The sequence below is a fragment of the Colias eurytheme genome, chromosome 11, assembly GCF_061535395.1.
Source record: "Colias eurytheme isolate Ceu_HAF_F1 chromosome 11, ilColEury1 Martin Lab GWU primary, whole genome shotgun sequence".
NCBI classification, from domain to species: domain Eukaryota; kingdom Metazoa; phylum Arthropoda; class Insecta; order Lepidoptera; family Pieridae; genus Colias; species Colias eurytheme.
Genome location: NC_142990.1, coordinates 9,381,301 through 9,398,796, shown reverse-complemented (window position 1 = coordinate 9,398,796; position 17,496 = coordinate 9,381,301). Strand labels below are relative to the sequence as shown.

Here is a 17,496-nt window from a genome sequence, read left to right as displayed (position 1 = left end):
TAAAGTACCATAAGTAATAGACCATATCCAATATCTGTGCAATAAATTTACGTTGTCTATGAAAACATTTCCTCAAATATATTACTTTTTTATTGAAATGAGAATAAAATTACGAGGTAAGTAATTTTTATTTAATAAAAAAGTATTGTTTATTTTATAAAGTATTGAACATTAATCTAAGATACTTTCCAATGATAAAACTTACAAATATTTATTCTAAATTTGACCGGAAGTCGATAGTACTTCGACTTGTTCCATGAAACCCCCCCGTTGTTTTGTATCACGAAAATGCAATGGCCGCCATCTTCGACTCTTGTGAATGTTTTGGTCGTAGTTTCGGACTTTAAGGCCTTTTTAATTTGTGCTATGAAAATATTTGACGGATATCGCCTAAATACGTCGTAGGGGTTGTTATTTTATTTGAGAAAAGGTTAGTACAACTTATATTCTTATTTTACTCTATAAGTGTTTACATCTGGATTTCTTTATAAAATTATAGTGTTAGTATAGATGTAAATCTTTTCATACTATTATCCTGATTACTTTTGCTATTGACCCTTTCTGCCTTTTATTTCTTGTAAATGATTACATTTACTTGAAGAAAATATACAAACCTCATTTTCTTATTACATTATATTTTTCACTTCTTTGTTACTAAGCGGAATCAAATTAAAAGTTTCATGCAGTAATTGCAAGTTAAGTATTACATGGTGGGCTGTATTTCGTTACAAATTTTTGGTTTTAGGTTAGTGTTTACTTTTTTGATGTTTGGAGACATTTCATTTTCGTGCCACAATAATGGCGGCAGTGAATATTAACCTATCTGCTTATTTTACAACTTTACGCATATTTCCTATGCGTTTTTGTATTTTATTTTGCTGTGATCCCTTATATTTTCTCGTAGGAAGCGAAATAATGTGAATTTTGAATATAATTTGGAACAATGACCTCGACAATAGAGTCGTATACGAGCGTTAAAAATATTTTCCGGACATAATATACTTCGATCCCGAACTTATATATGAAGATATCAAAAGGCGCAGGGATAAACCATCAATTTTCGATTGCAGTCGAATAAATTTAATTCGGAGACCAGGCGTTCTCCACGGCATCATCTCGGGTCCGACCCAAGATGGTATTCTCAGCATGTCAACTTCATCGGAATATGAACCTGTGGCCCGGCAAGTGAGTAAAATAATTATCTTAGAAAAATCCATTTTACACAAATAACTTGCTAAGCTCAACACATACTATGAAATGTCTAAAAAATAAGCTAGAAGGTACTGTTTTTGAAGTGTTAATTAATATTCTTATGAGATTTTCTAGACTTTAACAAGCATAGTTCAAACAAAATGCAAAAAATTTACTTTATTTTGCATTGGTCATGATCTTAAGTCTGTGACAAAGGTTATTGTACAGTGAAAAGGTATTTCCATTAATCAAAGTTTATATATTTATCTATTGATGTTGTTTTACAGTTCATACTCATGATTATATATTGTATGCTGCAGGAACTTTTACGATTGAATAAAGAATTTTCTACCAATGTTGTATTATTACATCCTTTAGTTTTAAAATTATTCTAAGTATTAGCCATAAGGTTGGTAAGTTCTGTGGACTTCTTAAAAATATGATATTATGTCGGTGTATTACTATCAATTTGAATTGGGACACATGATATGGGATGTTGATTTGATATTCAAGTACGTCTATTTGATAAAAGGTTTGGTTGATGCATTATGATATCTATATATTATAAATAAATAAAAACAATAACCAAAATTATACCTTTGTGTTTAATATAACATTAAAAATGTATGTCCTACACAAGCATAACACAGCTAACTGGTAAATATATTTTTGTTACAGAGTTACGGGCCGACCACCTCCAGTGAAAACATTTTTGAACACATATTGGAATCAAAAGTAATGAATACTATGGATGCACCAAGTGTTCGTACTCCAGTTTTGAGGGCTGTACCCATATCTAGTAATGAGGGCGACCCCGAACCTGATTCCACAAACCATGAAAGTATTATAAAATCTGTTCATAAAGTAGAGAATAAAGATATTGATTATCACATTAGCGATAAAGGGTGTGATGGTGAGATGTCTGTAGATTCGCTTCCTAGAATCATGAGGATAGAGGAGGCCTCTCTTGATACTGTGGGGCATATTGCCTACCCCATATTACAAGAAACAGATGATTCCAGTGATGGAAATTATATAGAGAATACTGCAACACTTATTCAAGCACCTCTGAGTAGTGCAATTGTACAAAATGTTGCTAAACTTCCTCAGAACTTTACAATTAATGTTGATGCAGCTGTCGGAAATATAACAGCTATACAAAATGTTTCCCAAGATGTTACCGGTAACCAAACTTTGTGGTTGCCTACAATTCTTGCAACAAGCGCACCTACGGATAATAAAAGTGATGATGATAGACAACAAAGTGTATCACAAATAATAATCACAAGTGAAAGTTATGTAAATGACACTAATCTCGGTAGAAGGGCAAATATAATAGAGGCAAATTATAATTCTCGCCCTAAAACTTCTAAAGTGCAAATTCTAAGTAACATAACTTTACCCAAAAATTCAAATTATTCACAACAATATATAACACAAAATAAAGATATGACAACTCAAGTGTATGGAACCCAGAATCATGTATATAAACTAAGTGCTAATGTGGTGTCCCAAAAACATATTAACAACTCTGTCCTCTGTACTAAGACAGGAAAAAGTCAGTCCCTTATTGGTGGGGCAACTTTATCACCTACAGTTATTAACAACAGCCCGGTAAAGAATGTATCATATGGATTCGCTAAAGGCACAAATATAAGTAAAGTGAACAATGGTGCTAATCTTAATACTATGGTGGCTGCATCGTCTGGAAACATGCAGTGTCACATTTTGTCACGAGTTGTATCTGCGCCCAATAAGGTGTCTGTACATTCTGGAAAGAAATCTGTAAATACATTCAAGGGTAAGAATTCCCAAGTGCAAAAAAATCAATCAAGAGCAATAAAGATTATACAGCAGGCTGGTACTGCGCATAAAACAGAAAATAAGACATGGCCTGTGGCCAATGTTACATATAAAGGTCAATCTTCAAATTATAACAATATGGAAAGTAACACTTCTAAGGTAATACAAAAGGTGGGCAGTCCTTCCAATAAAAATCAACAACCTTTGGCCTTACAAAAGGTGCAAAAAGCGGAACGATTGGTGCTACAATCGCCCTGTGGGCCTGTTCTGTTAACCACAGCTCCAATGAGCTCAAGTCTTCCAAAAGGACCTCATTATGTACAGTCAGGAGCTACACCTAATCTTCGGTATGTTCAAACATATGGAACTGACAATCAGCTCTCTACGATATCACAAGTATCAGCTAATCAACAGTTAACAGCACAAATTTTACAATCACTATCTCAACCAAAGCTCATGCTTCAACAGAGCCCTACACCAGTCACTTCAAAAAGAAATAATATATCTCCTCATCCTATTGAGGAGATAGCTGAAGTTAAACCTATTAATCACAAAAGGATTGTTTTGTAAGTATATTTATAATGTTTTTTTAGTAGGTTTTATAATTTTTAAATTTAGTAAAAAACATAATACATTAAATATATTACTGAAATATGTCTAAATTTAAACCTACATAAGATAAGCAAATAATTAACTCATAAATTTTTATCTTTTACAGTGGAGATAAGTCAACTTTACTAACTGCAGATGATATCATTGGCACAGAAGAGAGACCAAACTTGTCAGAGGAATTACGACGATACACACACCAGGCATTGGCATTTATAATGCTGGATCATACATATGCCCTGCCAATGCAAAAGCAATCAGTGGTTTCGTCACCATCTCCTGCTCCAGTTTCTACCCCACCTGCAAGTCTCTCTACAACAATTACAACAACATCGGCACCAACAATAACTACTATCACACAAATATCATCGCCATTAAGCCCTATGAAAACTTCACCTGCAATTCCAACCAGCACACCATTTGATCTTACTCTTTCAACAATTATTCCAACAGCGGTTCCAGCACCCCTTCCAGTAGTAGCGACAGTACCAGCTGTAAGTTGCATTACATACAAACCACAAGCACCTCCTCTGCAAGATGATGATGCAGCATCTGTTATATCATCCATTGAAGGGGAGAGGAGACCTCCAGAGCAAGGTGGCAGTGATACTGAGACAGCTCCGGAAGGGGAAGAAGAAGGCAAAACGAGATGCATTTGTGATTTTACACATGATGATGGATACATGATATGTTGTGACCGTTGTGGAGAATGGCAGCATGTAGATTGTATGGGCATTGACAGAAATAATATACCTGATGCTTATATGTGTGAACTCTGTCAACCTCGCGCCATAGATAGGCGTCATGCTCGTGCCATACAATTAAGGAAAAGAGAAGAGTTGAGCGCACTGGGAGCTTCTGACTCCGATTCGTCAGAATGCACAAGAATTCCTGGGCAAAGACGAAAGAGATTATTAACAGTTACGACATATACGAATACAAGTGGATCTTGTGTTACTACTTATAATAATTCTACTGTTCCAGTACTTCCACCTCTACCGCAACCGTCATTACCACCTTTACCACCGAAAAGAGGGCCAAAAAGGCCAAAGAAAGCAGAAATGGTTAGAAAGGGTACAAAACGAAAGCTGACAGAAAAACGTGTCAAACGCAAGAAGGAATTAATGTTAAATAGAAACAAGTACAATACAAGTAGTAGTATGTCTAATAATCAATCGCACTGGCGAGATCTTTACGAAGTTGCAATGACGAATCATTATAGCCCAGAATTACGGGCAAAAATCATGAAATACAGTAGTAAACTTGGTAATACATCCAACATGGCTTCGTCTATCACAGCACATTTATGTACAACAGTGCCACACGCTGGCGGCAAAATTTTGATTGCTACGAAAGATCTAAAAGAAAACACTCCAATAATTGAATTGAGAGGAAAATACATGCTTTCAAATCAACACCGCCCACAATTACAAAACTCGGCACGGGCAGGTAGCCAAAAACCTGGACCTTTTGTGTTTTTCTACAGGTTACCTAAAGACAACACTCAGATATGTATTGACACTAGGACATATGGTAATGAGGCGAGATTTGTTCGTAGGTCATGTAAACCTAATGCTGAACTGCAACATTGCATTGTAAAAGGAGCTTTACATGTTTATTTAGTAACTATTGGCGTTATTCAGTCCAATACGGAAATAACGGTTGGTCATGATTCAGATGGTAGTAAACAACCTTGTGCTTGTGGCAATCCCAAACATTGCAAAATTAATGGTGTTACTTCAATGGCACCTAGAAAACCGATTGATTACCCTCCAAGAGAAAAACGTAGTCGTAACAGATGTTACAGTTCGTCTTCACCTTTATCCCCACCATTGTCATCTTTACTAACTACACCTACAAAAGAAATTGCTCCACCATTTAAATCAGAAGCTCCAATCATAAAAACTGAGAAAAAATCACCCATAAAACACGAGTTGCCTCCAATGTCACCAGTTAAAGAGCCTATAATGTCACCTGAGTATTTTGAACCTATAAAATCAGAAATTCCTGAAATTAAAGAAGAGCAACAAGAAATAGATCTTACAGCTAAAGAGGAAATGAAATCTGATTTAGATGAGCCTGATTTCGTTAAAATTGAGCCTAAGATTGAGGAAAAACCAGAAGAAATACCAATGCCTGAAACAAATTATGAACCAGAACCTCCGAGCTGTCCAACTGTGATCCAACAACCTGTGATTGAAGAAATCAAAGAAGAAAAACCAAAAATAGAACTATACGAAGCTCCCGAAGAACCAATCTTGCCTTCATTTTTTTCAAAAATAGAAAAAGTTGAGGAACCAAAAGTGGAAAAAGAAGAAGAAAAGCCTAAAACTGAACCGAAATCGGAAGATGAGAGACCAGTGACTCGTGAAGTTACGGCTAAGTCTGCGTGTCATGATCGCTCTTCACGATCAAGCAGAACCACATGTGTTAATCAAGACTCATTAGATGATAAAACTGATGATTCTCAAGACAAATTGCCAACACCTTCTGGTAAAGAAAAAGATAAAAGGAAAATGGTAAGCAATACCCATAATAGTTTTAATAATCTTATTTTTAAATTAGATAAATTTTATGCTAAATCTAAGAATTGTTTGCAGACTCGTGAAGAACGTAAAATGGAGGCTATAATGAAAGCATTTGAAAGGATGGAAAGAGCTGAACAAAGGAAACAGGAGGTTAAAGAGAGACAAAAGCGCAGAGAATCAGATCCGCATCCTCATAATTACAACGAAAAAGATGACGATGATGACGTACATAATAGCTTCAAAAAGCGGAAAAGGTATTGTGTAGTTTTTAAATTGCATGTTGAATGTATGATATTTTTACGTGCGAATGAACAAGTGAAATTTTTTATTTAATACATTAATTTTATTTTACAGACGTAAAGGTCGTGCACGCACTGCTTCGCAATCGAATCGACGTCGTCTTAACTCTGCTGACAGTGATCTTGTGACTTCAGGAGATGAGGCACAGCCTTTCTCCCCACCTCCAGAACATTCTAGAAATGATGTTCATACATCTATTGATGAAGATAAATCACATGAACCTGTTTCTGAGGTATGTTGATACGAATTGTTGTCTTTTTATTCATATAATTTGTTGCTGATTATAAATTACAAGACTAACATAAATTTTATTTCAGAATCTGGGATTGAGTTCAGCGTGTCTCCTTGTGGAAGCGGCCGTTGGTTCCGTAGAATCGGCGTTCAAACAACCGAAAACTAAGAAGACTATGGCTAACGAATGGATCGGTCGATCGCCGGATCGCACTCCTTCACCGTACAACTCTCCATACCGCCCGCCCTTAGTTTCGGCTACGTCTTTAGAGAGTTTAGTGAGAGTTGCTTCCACCATGATTGGCGATCTCAGTGGAGGTCAAGACTATCATGAAGAAGAACCGCACTCGCCGCCGAGAACACCAGGACGGGATAGAAATAAACCTCCAAAGAAAGCTAAACGGATCACACGAAGTACACCGCCTACTGAACCTCCGGAAGTCGCGCAACCAATGCAGCATAGTGCTAAGAAGCGATGGTTAAGACAGGCCATCAGTGAAGAGAGCGACACACCATGTATAGGTATTGCGTCACATCTTTATATATATTTGTATTTTTTATTTTATGAATATTTTTACTATTTTAAATGTAGACACCTTTGTTTCAGAATCTCCACCCAATGAAATGGTTACTCCTTTGAAGAAGCGAAGATTGGCCAGAGAATCTTTGTCCTACGACCAAAACCCTATAGATCACGTATGTATTAATTATGGTCAATTGTAAATTTAAGTATTTGTTATTTGTAGCTTAGTTTTATTAGTATCTCATAATTTTTTATATTTTCGTTTAGAGTCACGATGAGACTTCGCCGGTGTTAACGTCTGAAGATTCACCGGTGAAAGAAGACTCGTTAGCATTGGCGCGGCAATATAAACGAAATATAATGGATATGTACGCTAGAGATAGAACGCGGTCCGATAGTGGCCAGGGTTCCGATGATCAGTGTAATATTGACCATGATGTTCTAAACGTAAATTTAAAGGGGCCACATAATTCTGAACATATAAGGAGGATAATCGGTGTCCCTGACGAAGAAACGCCAGAGATACCTAAACAAGTCGACATACCAGCAAATAACAATAACAATTTGGAAATTGAAGAGACTAACAATAAAGTTGTGCCAATGGAAATAGATACGACTGTGATAACGCAATCAAAAATAGAATCTAATGAGATCAACACCGAAGTAAAAGGCATCGAAAGTCCAAACGAAAAAATTAACAGCTCACAATCCGCCGATACGAGTGGCAACTCGTCTCCGCAACGTGACGAAATGGACGACATTCAAAAGAAAATACATTCATTTCATACAGAAAACATAATGATTTTAAAGAGTAGGAATAAGAAACCACCAAAGGAGAAGCGGAAGAAAGTCAATCTAAACTTCGATCTTAACATGGTTGACGATCAGATCAGTATTCAGTTGCGGACGGAAGACGATACTAGTAATAGGTCGGAGAGCAATGGGGATATTCACGACGACGCAAACTCGCATGAGGATGTGAAGATGCACGTATCGCCAGAAAATATTCCGTTGCCTCCCGTCGAGTCGATACCGTTACCGGCTCCAGAGACCATACCCTTACCAGAAGAAACCGATCCGATGCCAATAATTCCGCCTCCAGAAACTATACCTCTTCCCGAGGAGCCGATGAAACCGAATCCGGCACAAACGTGTCCGGAATCACCTCCGGAACTCGAGGAGAAAGAGATCATCGAACGTCCCACCGTCTTAGAATCGACGGTGCCGTTCTCGACCAGGTTCAGCTCGACCGGCCTGTTTTCGGGCATATTCAGTAACATGACGCATTCGTTCAAAGTGGACTCGTCGATAAACGAGAACATACCGAACATGTCTCTAATAAAAAGTGCAATAGATAGGACTACAAGTTTAGACAGTAGTATATTCGATAAGGACAGTATTACGCCAGTGGACGAATTGAAAAGTGTGCAAGAGATTTTGACGCGAGTGAACAATATGGACTCGAATAACAGTGTGTTGCTGTCGGGGGTGCTGAAGAGCTCGAACAAGTCGAGCCTGGCGTCGCCGGCGCCGGCCGCGCGCGGCAAGCCCTACTGCCCGCGCAACGACCCGCGCCTCAACCCGCCGCCCGCCGACAAGCCCAAACCCGTCCGCAGGAAGGTCAGTTCTTACAAATTAAATGATTCTATATTATATATAGCCATATACATGGCTGTATCTTTTAAAAATAAGTATTGATTGTAGCAATTTTGATTTCATGAATATGTATATATAATGTTGTGTTCCTGAACTGTGAAGTAAGGTTAAATGAAACACACTTGCGTTGCTCTGAAATCAAAGAAACGACATTTAATGTTTCTAATTCCCTTCACAATTGGTTCTCTCTATTTCCACGTTTCATCATTTAGCAACTGCCAAACTATCCACAGACCACAGAGCAAGTAATATCCACAGACTATGTGCACGTCAAACTAGAAGCGCTATGCGCGGCAAATTCAAATTAATTCTTTACATGTATATTAAAAATACAAATCTTATACATATTTTTTTAAACTTGTTTTTAAGTAAAATGATGGATAATCTTGTAGTTGCATACATATATCATTATGACTACATTAACATTTAGATGCTAATCGTTATGCAAGCTGATTGTGGAGGTGTGTGATATTTTACAAAACTTAACCAGATCAAGGTTAGCATGATAAGATATAAGCAGTTATCCAAACATGAGTATTAAAATATTTATATTTACAAAGTCATCATTTTTAATTATTTGTCACTTATTTTTATTATTTATGATATCTTCTACTTTATAAAGCAGGTGTTTTTTGTGCTGTGTTTGAAAGTGTTATTTTTATGAATATTAAAGTATGTCACTTTGGACACTATAAACAATAATTATAGTTTTTCAGGTGTAGTGTTGTTACATTGGTTTTAATTTTGAATACCAACACTAAATACTACTACTACTACTGATAAAGAAATCTTTATTATTGAACTGTTAAATTGGTACAAGAAACTACTAAACTAGTTAAAACTATGATATTACAAATGAATAAAATAAAGTAGGTAACTATCAAATTCATAAAAAAATACTTTGGTCAATTCATACATGACACTGACAGGCTACAATGGAATAAAATACTATATTAAGTTCATACAAAACACGTATTCCACCGATACATAACACACGCAACTAACCCCGCGCTCCCCGCAGCTCTCTATAACGGAGTACCGCAAGCGGCACAAGGGCCCCGCGGCGGCGGACGACGCGGGGCCCCCCGAGGGGGAGCTGTGCGCGGGGCCCGACTGGTCCTCGGGCTCCACGTCGTCGGGCTCCGCGTCGCTGTCCCCGCAGCGGCTCGACGCGGCGGCCGCGGCGGCGGTCGACGAGCTGGAGCAGCGCCTGCACAAGGACCTCTCGTCGCATATGCCTAAGGGTGAGTTTCGCTTGCAGGTGTCAAGTTATGTTAGGCGTGCCTATAGCACAGAATACATAATAGTAGCTAAACGCTACATAACGGACACTCTCCGCCTCCCGCCAAAATTAAACACTTACCTCACCCCGCACGATCAGTCTAAAAATGGTCCACATTTTTCTACAGGGACGATACGCAATGAAGATTGACAACATTAATCAAATTGACTTGAGTAATTTTTTTATTTTGGATTTGTGATTACCGTTTTTCGTAGAAAATGGTTAGATATTGTGCTGTTTACGGATGTATTTCATCAGAAAAACGCAATTTTTTTTTACGCTAGTCAAAAATGTGCCAACCATAAAGCGTTAACACACACATTTGCAGTCTCTACAGTGTGACTGTCAAAACGATAATTTTGTATGGAGTGTCCGGGGTGTGCCTATAGGTAGTAGTGTAGTGTGTAGGTGGAGAATTTGGATGAGTGGACAGCCTGGAACCTCTCTACCCATATGACTTAAAGTGAGATTGCTTTGCAGATTTCTAACTCGTGTAATTGTAGGTAGAGATGGATTGTATACGTGGAGTATTAGGTCGAGGGAGCATCGCCTGCACAATGATCTCTCCTCGCATTTACATAGCTGAGGCTTCCTTCCACTAGGAGAATTTAAGGCGGATAAATGTACGCAGACAGAGCTACCAAAGACGTCTCCTTGCAGGCTTGCATATGCCTAAAGATGACGACTAATGGATAGATTTCTGGCATTGATCAAATCGTCGAACTATGTAGTAGGATTATATTTTGTAGAATAGATTAAAAATCGATTAAGGCTACCTTGAGTTCTGCTAAATAACATAGGAATAAATTGCATTGAAGCAATTATAGTTAACAACATTTTAAAAGCCGTAAAATGTAAATTCTGGATGAGCCTAGATTAACCTACATTTTCTACTCTTTTATGTATCTGTCGACGTTATTTAAAGACTGCCAAAGCGATCGAGATAATTGCGTGGCAATCAAGCCGTCAGTAATGAGTTTACACTATACACAATTATTGTCGTGTTGTACGTACTTCCTTTGCGTGCAATTAGAAAATAAACACCCGCCTACATCCGGCTCGCTGCATAAATCTATTTAATTAATTGCACTTTTATCGGGTTATTATGATTCCATGACTAATTAAAAAGTTATATCGATGAGTTGTTTTAGCGTTTTTATGGCATCATGTTAACGATATTAAATTGTGTCACATTTTTAGAACAATAAAAAAATAGGGTCAACTTTATGCTAAAATGTTATTTTCAAACTATGTTTGCCAACATTGTACACATGTCACAGTATCAAGCATAAGTAAACAATATAAAAAACGCGAGATCGTGACTTGAACGTTCATCGTAGCGCGTTACAAAAACAAAGGTCACACATTTTGATTCAGTACAGAACAGGAACTAAATTTGAGAGTACATTGGATGTCGTCACTAAAATTGCGTCGTAACTCACGCACGACGCGTTTATAACGTTAACTATACTCTATACCCTTATCACGGGATCAATACCATCTAATCCAGGCCATATCATTTATCTAAACGTATATCGAATCAATAATTCAATTGATATCTGCCGTGAAGGTTCCATACAATGAAATTAACATACAACTCGACGTTGTTGGAAACAAAAGTGAATACTTGAATACACAAACACGTTTTTGTTGCGACGAATGGCCGCTGTTTTCTTGCCAAGTGCCAGATGGGCCTGGTCGTTCGTGAATTGATCATTCTTGATGCAAATGAATTTAAATGAATCATTACAAATGGCCTGACTAATAGGGGCGATTTATGCAGCGAGAGATAATTGATACTGGCGGTTTTGTCCTCGTTATCGTAAATTGAAGCGTCCTGATGCTTACACGAGCCGTTTTGTCAATCTATTTTTGTGCGCAGTCTAGAAATTACGGACGGAACACATCGGTCGGGTCTTGCCAACTAATGTAATAGAGATCGATTTGATTTATAAATAGACTCTTATGTATTTTTACTGCATCCAGCGGATATTGCCATTAATCCAATGTATGGTAATAGTAAATCATGAATGTACGCTTGCTTAGTAGATTGACTCAAGGTTTTACACTGCTATGGCGCAGAAATAGCTGCAAAAAAATAAACACGTGAAAAATTTGCATTAACATCAAACCGCAAATAATAAAACTATTTTTATAACAAACATTTAAAGTGACTTATAACATGTTTTTTTTTTATATAACTAACTACATGCCTACTTTTGAATGAATATTTTAACAACATATTAATATGAAATCCGGATTTGCGGCTCACGTATACTGCGAATAGTTTATGTTAATTCTGTGACTAATGTATACGTCGTGTTGGTATAACAATAGGAATGTTTGTACAAATGTTAGGGGTTTCTTTGTTGCAAGATTTTATACAAGGTTCACATATACTTTATATATGACGTGTTGTCACTGTTTGATAACAGCAATAGTTTGCGGTACTTGAAAAGAGATTTTTTTTTATCTGAACTACATTTTACGGGAAAAAAATATTATATTTTTTGTTATAAACGCGAAAAAAATCTGTTGGTCTTTTACGCTTTCACATTTTATAAAAAAAAATTAGAATTGATTAGGATGAAATTTGGGAAGGATATGGTGGACAAGTATTTCAGAAAGGAGGATAGAAGTTACTTTTATAACAAATATTGTGATTATGATCACAATTGTCACAAAAACAACTTGAAGGCTTTGTAAATTATATTATAAAGCTAGTTGGCATCATAATCCCCATAAAAAATATTTATCTAGTTTAATCTAACTGTCCATTTTTACTCTATATTAGAGTCAATGTTTACGAGATACAAATGTATCTTAAAAGAAAAAAAATATATTTTACATTTTCAATTTCTATCCGGCCTATAACTAAATTGTATCTGGCCACAAACAAAAGAAATGTTTTGTATCTGGCCACACACAAAAAAAGAAAATTCGAAAAAAAAACTTATTCGAAATTCAAATCGCCCGCAGGCGTGTTCGACGCGCAGCCGACGGCGTCGGAGCGGCAGCGGGAGAACCTCAGCTCGCGGCTGCGGCGAGAGTTCGGCCTCGCGCTGCCCGACGACGAGGAGGCGCGCCCGCCCACCGACACCGCTGGTATGATAATTCTGTACATTTGATTGAGAAAAATATTAAAAGATTACCAAAAAAAAGACGGGTTGCACTCCGGGAGTGCCGGCAGAAGTGAAAACTTGATTATTAACGTTGAACATGTTTGATATTTTGGAATGGTATCCGTCTTACGCTTTTTCGATCAGGTCACGTGTCCTGACGCGAGTTTAAGATTATATACCCATTACAGAAAAAGTGCTCAACGCTGCTAAAGAAGTTTTCACTTCAAAAATTATTCGCTAAACTTATTTTTCTAATGGTAAAAGTAATTTTTCAAATCGATAGACTAGTTTTGGAGTTAATAAATCGCAATTAACGAAATTTTCATTCGAAATTTCAACAAAGTGCATGCGGTCGTTCAATTGTGAAAGCGTAACAGACAGATTTTCGCATTAATTTTTTTTTATTCCTCTTGTTTATTTAGAAGTTTATTTTCCTATATTTAAATTATGTGAGGGCCTGTAATTGACACCATTATGAGCATCAAACCAAGCTAACAAAATGAAGTAGTAAGGCGTTCCACATCAAAGTATATTGAATGTAATTGAACTAATTTAAATTATTTAACGCGTAGCTGTTTTTCTATTCATATATGCATACCAAAGTAATTGACGACTGTACGCATGTAATTATTTTAACAATTTGATATTCACATTTGTGCAAATGAATGTTTAAAGTTATTGTTAAAGGTCGAGAGGTTCGAGGTTAGACGAGTGCAAAAATTTCAAATTCTATTGATTTTGAAATATGTTTATCCTTTATCGCAATTTTAACATTCAAATAAAAGTGTAGTGTTTTAAATGAATAGTCTGCGCGTTGCTTTTACAGACAGAAATTGAAATCATATTTTACATCCACGAAAAAAGTTCACTGAACTAAATTAAAAGTAATAATTAAACTAAATTGTGATTATCTTGTCTGTCTAACTAGTCACATTAAAGATGTCTATAAAAATATTACACAAGTGCATTCACTATTCCCTTACTCTTTACAATAATATTGAGAGTTGAGAGTTGAGTGATTAAGGGCCGATTTTTCAATGCTTGGATAAAACTTATTCGTCGAATAATGTATAAAACTACCATTTTAAAAACGTATTCCAATTGCCCGTATTTGACAGTTTACGTGACATTATAATATTATCGTGTAATACTTTATTGGACGTATAAGTTTTATCCAAGCATTGAAAAATCGGACCTTATAATAATAAATAAATAGTTGAGAGTTGAGTGTTTTATAATAATAATGAACAGTGCATTTTGTTGTTTCCAGATGTGGTGGAGGGCGCGAAGCGATGCGAGAGGTAGAGGCGACTCTACGCACATGCGATAAGAAAATATTTTTGTAAATCTCACGTTTCGCTTGTAATATATTATAAATGTAACTTTTTTTATCGAGTTGTGTGTGAGGCGTTGTATATTTCAGTTTTCAACTTTTTTATTTTAACTTCACGGTTTTTCTGCAAGTACAAATTGTTTTTATTTTCCCCTCTGTACATATTGTATATAGATTAATGTAAGTCGTAGGGAAGCTATGCGGTACGTATGTATAACGGTATGTGAAAAGATTTTTTATATATGTACAATGTTTATGTATCTTATTGATATGTTTATTAATATATTTATTTGATGGCGCGTCCTAGGGAACGTCGGCTAAGGTTTTGTACGCATAATGTATAAGTAAATTATAGTTGTTTTTATTGTTTTACTTTTTTTTAGGGTATACACCGGGGTCTCGGGACTCCCCTAGGCTATCTAGGCGTAGTGTTAGGGGTGTAATTAGGAATCGATATGAATTCGCATTAGCCATTGTTAGAGGTTACATTTTATGTGTCATAATTTTAGGTGCGCGTGTCTGCAATAAACGATCACACCATCACAACGTTTTGCCGTGTTTCATGTTCATTTCTCCCAGTTATATTTTCCCCGCTCTTTTCTTTATTACAACACGTTTATTAGAACATGTTCAATGATCGCGAATTATTCGTTATGTGTCTGCGTCACGTGCGTCGGAACGTGTCGGCCATGTTGCACAACTTCCACACGTGTTATCGCACATTAATTAATATCATAATATCGTAAACAGGATATGTTACGCCGTGTTATGTTTTGTATCATTTTTTCATACAGTTTAGTTTAAATTTTATAAATTGTCTAAAAATCTTCATTCCCCGTACGTTTCGTTGTAATTCCGTAGCATGTGTTTGATGTTTGTTTTAATTGTAACATAATCATCGATTACAAGAGCAATTTTTTATATTCATCGGTATGGTTGCTGTCTAATGAATGATATTTTTATAATCGATTTAATAAATAGAGTGTATTGCAATAGTTAAAAATATTAGTAATAGTAATAATGCGCAGTTTTAGATATAATTAGTGTAAAAACGATTTTTCACACACTTGTTTTAATTGATTGTACCTATAGATTATAATTAGCGAGTCCGTAACAGTTTTTAGTCTCGTATTCGATATAATTTCACGTTTAGACAGTGACTATACCTAACATGACAACGAATGTATGTTGTGAGTAGGACTCGGGCTAACGTCACCTTCCCAGTGATAATAATAGTTAAAAAAAAACTAAAAAACACGCTTTTTGCAAATTGAAAAATGGAATAATTTTATCAAATTAGTGTATTGTCATCGGTCCTCAATAAATCTACAAAGTTTGAACGAAATCTGGCCGTTTAAAGTGGGTCAAAATCGCGCCCAAAGAAGTCGGTTACAAACAAACATACAAACATACAGGTGAAGCTAATATAAAGCGTGTAAAAATGTGCGAAATGCAAAATATTCTATTGGTTGTGACGAATACAGTTGTTTTGTTCGGGCCTAACTGAGCGTCCAGTTACTATCTCGTGTTTCTGTCACAATTTCTCATCTAGTCTTCAGTCGGGTAACTTTACAATATGTCGGTGTAACAACGTTGCAGCTTTCCACGTAAATCCACATTTCAGTTTCACAGCTCTATTTGAATAGAATTTAGATTTAATTACTAAATACCAGTCTGATTTCTTTTTATATGCAATATCTAAGCGGTATCCAGTTGACTCAGTTTAAATTGTGTCGTTGCAGTATCTATCCGTTATATTTGTCCATTGCATTGTTAATGCGTGGTTAATCAAGCCCAGTGCGTCGAAATTGCTCAAAAATTGTACAATTTGATTTCAGAAATGATTTTTCCAAATCACACGGTCAGCCTTAATGCTTGTCGCCTAAATTGAACCTTCTTACCGCCTATAATTTTATTTTTAAGTGGGCACAGCCATACACGATTCTTGTGTTCATTTCGTTACTTAATATTATTTGTGATACAATCAGTCGGGAGTCACATAGTGATCGAACTATCCATTGGAGAATTTATTTTATTCTTTGCACTTATTATGTGGTCACCCATTCTCGTGTCGAACCGGTTTCTGCACAAACTCAGTGTAAATAAGTATGATGTTGTCACATTCATTATTTTTAATATGGTTATTTATAATTTTATAAATACTTTGGCATTTATAATAATCACTCCGATGAAACGTTTGCAAGTGTGGCAATATTGATGGACTACCTACTCGGTAAACGTCATTTCACTAAGCATAATCGAACTTAGATTTAGTCAACGTGTTGCAATAATCGCCTAAAGGCTTACGTGTAGTGAAAAAAGTAGACGGAAAATGATTTAGCTATTTTACTATGTAATTCACGATTTATATATTTTTTGTACAGAAAGCTATTTTAGCGGAATATGGTGTAATATGAAGTGTTAATGTTTTTGGAGGTCGACATTGACAAGAGAAAAATAAAATTGTATATATTTTAACTGGTTGTCGAATAGATTGTAAATTTGTCGCTTATTCCCTTCAAGTTAAAGTGCATTTTGTTAAGACTCCTTGTGTCCATGTTGCCATATTTTATTTGGTATTTTAATTACTTTTATTTACTGGTATGTCTTTAGTATACATTTATTTACGTGTTCTATTGATTGTATTGTACTAATTGCAAAGTTTTATTGAAACGATCGTTTTCCAAAAAAGTATATTTATTTTAACATGATTTGATGAACACCTCTTTTGAAATAACGTAGAATACTAAAGTTTAAGAATATGTGTGTTTATTGGTTGCTTTAATTTTGAACTTGATATGCACTTTAACGTCTCGTAGACTATTAGATGAAATCTTTGTGATAATTTTTTTAAAATATCATTCAGTAGAAAACTGTCTGTAAATGTAAATGGGTATAACCGCGAAAAATTGTACCGT

At 35.9% G+C, this 17,496-nt stretch overlaps 1 protein-coding gene across 4 annotated transcripts; it reads left to right on the top strand.

Annotated features, from left to right (window-relative positions):
- The first annotated feature begins 289 nt into the window (after positions 1–289).
- On the top strand, positions 290–17,464 carry LOC149904794 (uncharacterized). Of its 4 annotated transcripts, none has more exons than XM_090107347.1 (12): positions 290–430; positions 1,071–1,185; positions 1,870–3,560; positions 3,713–6,122; positions 6,204–6,385; positions 6,486–6,663; positions 6,749–7,184; positions 7,270–7,358; positions 7,453–8,805; positions 9,863–10,085; positions 13,103–13,228; positions 14,516–17,464. In XM_090107347.1, the coding sequence occupies exons 2-12, from the start codon at positions 1,147–1,149 to the stop codon at positions 14,548–14,550; spliced, it is 6,762 nt and encodes a 2,253-aa protein (XP_089963473.1). In that variant the 5' UTR covers positions 290–430; positions 1,071–1,146; the 3' UTR covers positions 14,551–17,464. The 4 variants fall into 4 exon arrangements, with proteins under 4 accessions (XP_089963473.1, XP_089963471.1, XP_089963472.1 ...); XM_090107345.1 differs by having other exon boundaries at positions 7,255–7,358; XM_090107346.1 differs by having other exon boundaries at positions 905–1,185; positions 7,255–7,358.
- The last annotated feature ends 32 nt before the right edge of the window (positions 17,465–17,496 follow it).

Excerpts from the sequence above, each read along its gene's own strand:
- LOC149904794 (XM_090107345.1), top strand. The coding sequence starts at position 1,147 with ATGTCAACTTCATCGGAATATGAACCTGTGGCCCGGCAA. Across the intron at positions 6,123-6,203 it reads AAAAAGATAAAAGGAAAATG|ACTCGTGAAGAACGTAAAAT; the intron begins GTAAGCAATACC and ends AATTGTTTGCAG. Across the intron at positions 10,086-13,102 it reads CTCGTCGCATATGCCTAAGG|GCGTGTTCGACGCGCAGCCG; the intron begins GTGAGTTTCGCT and ends AATCGCCCGCAG.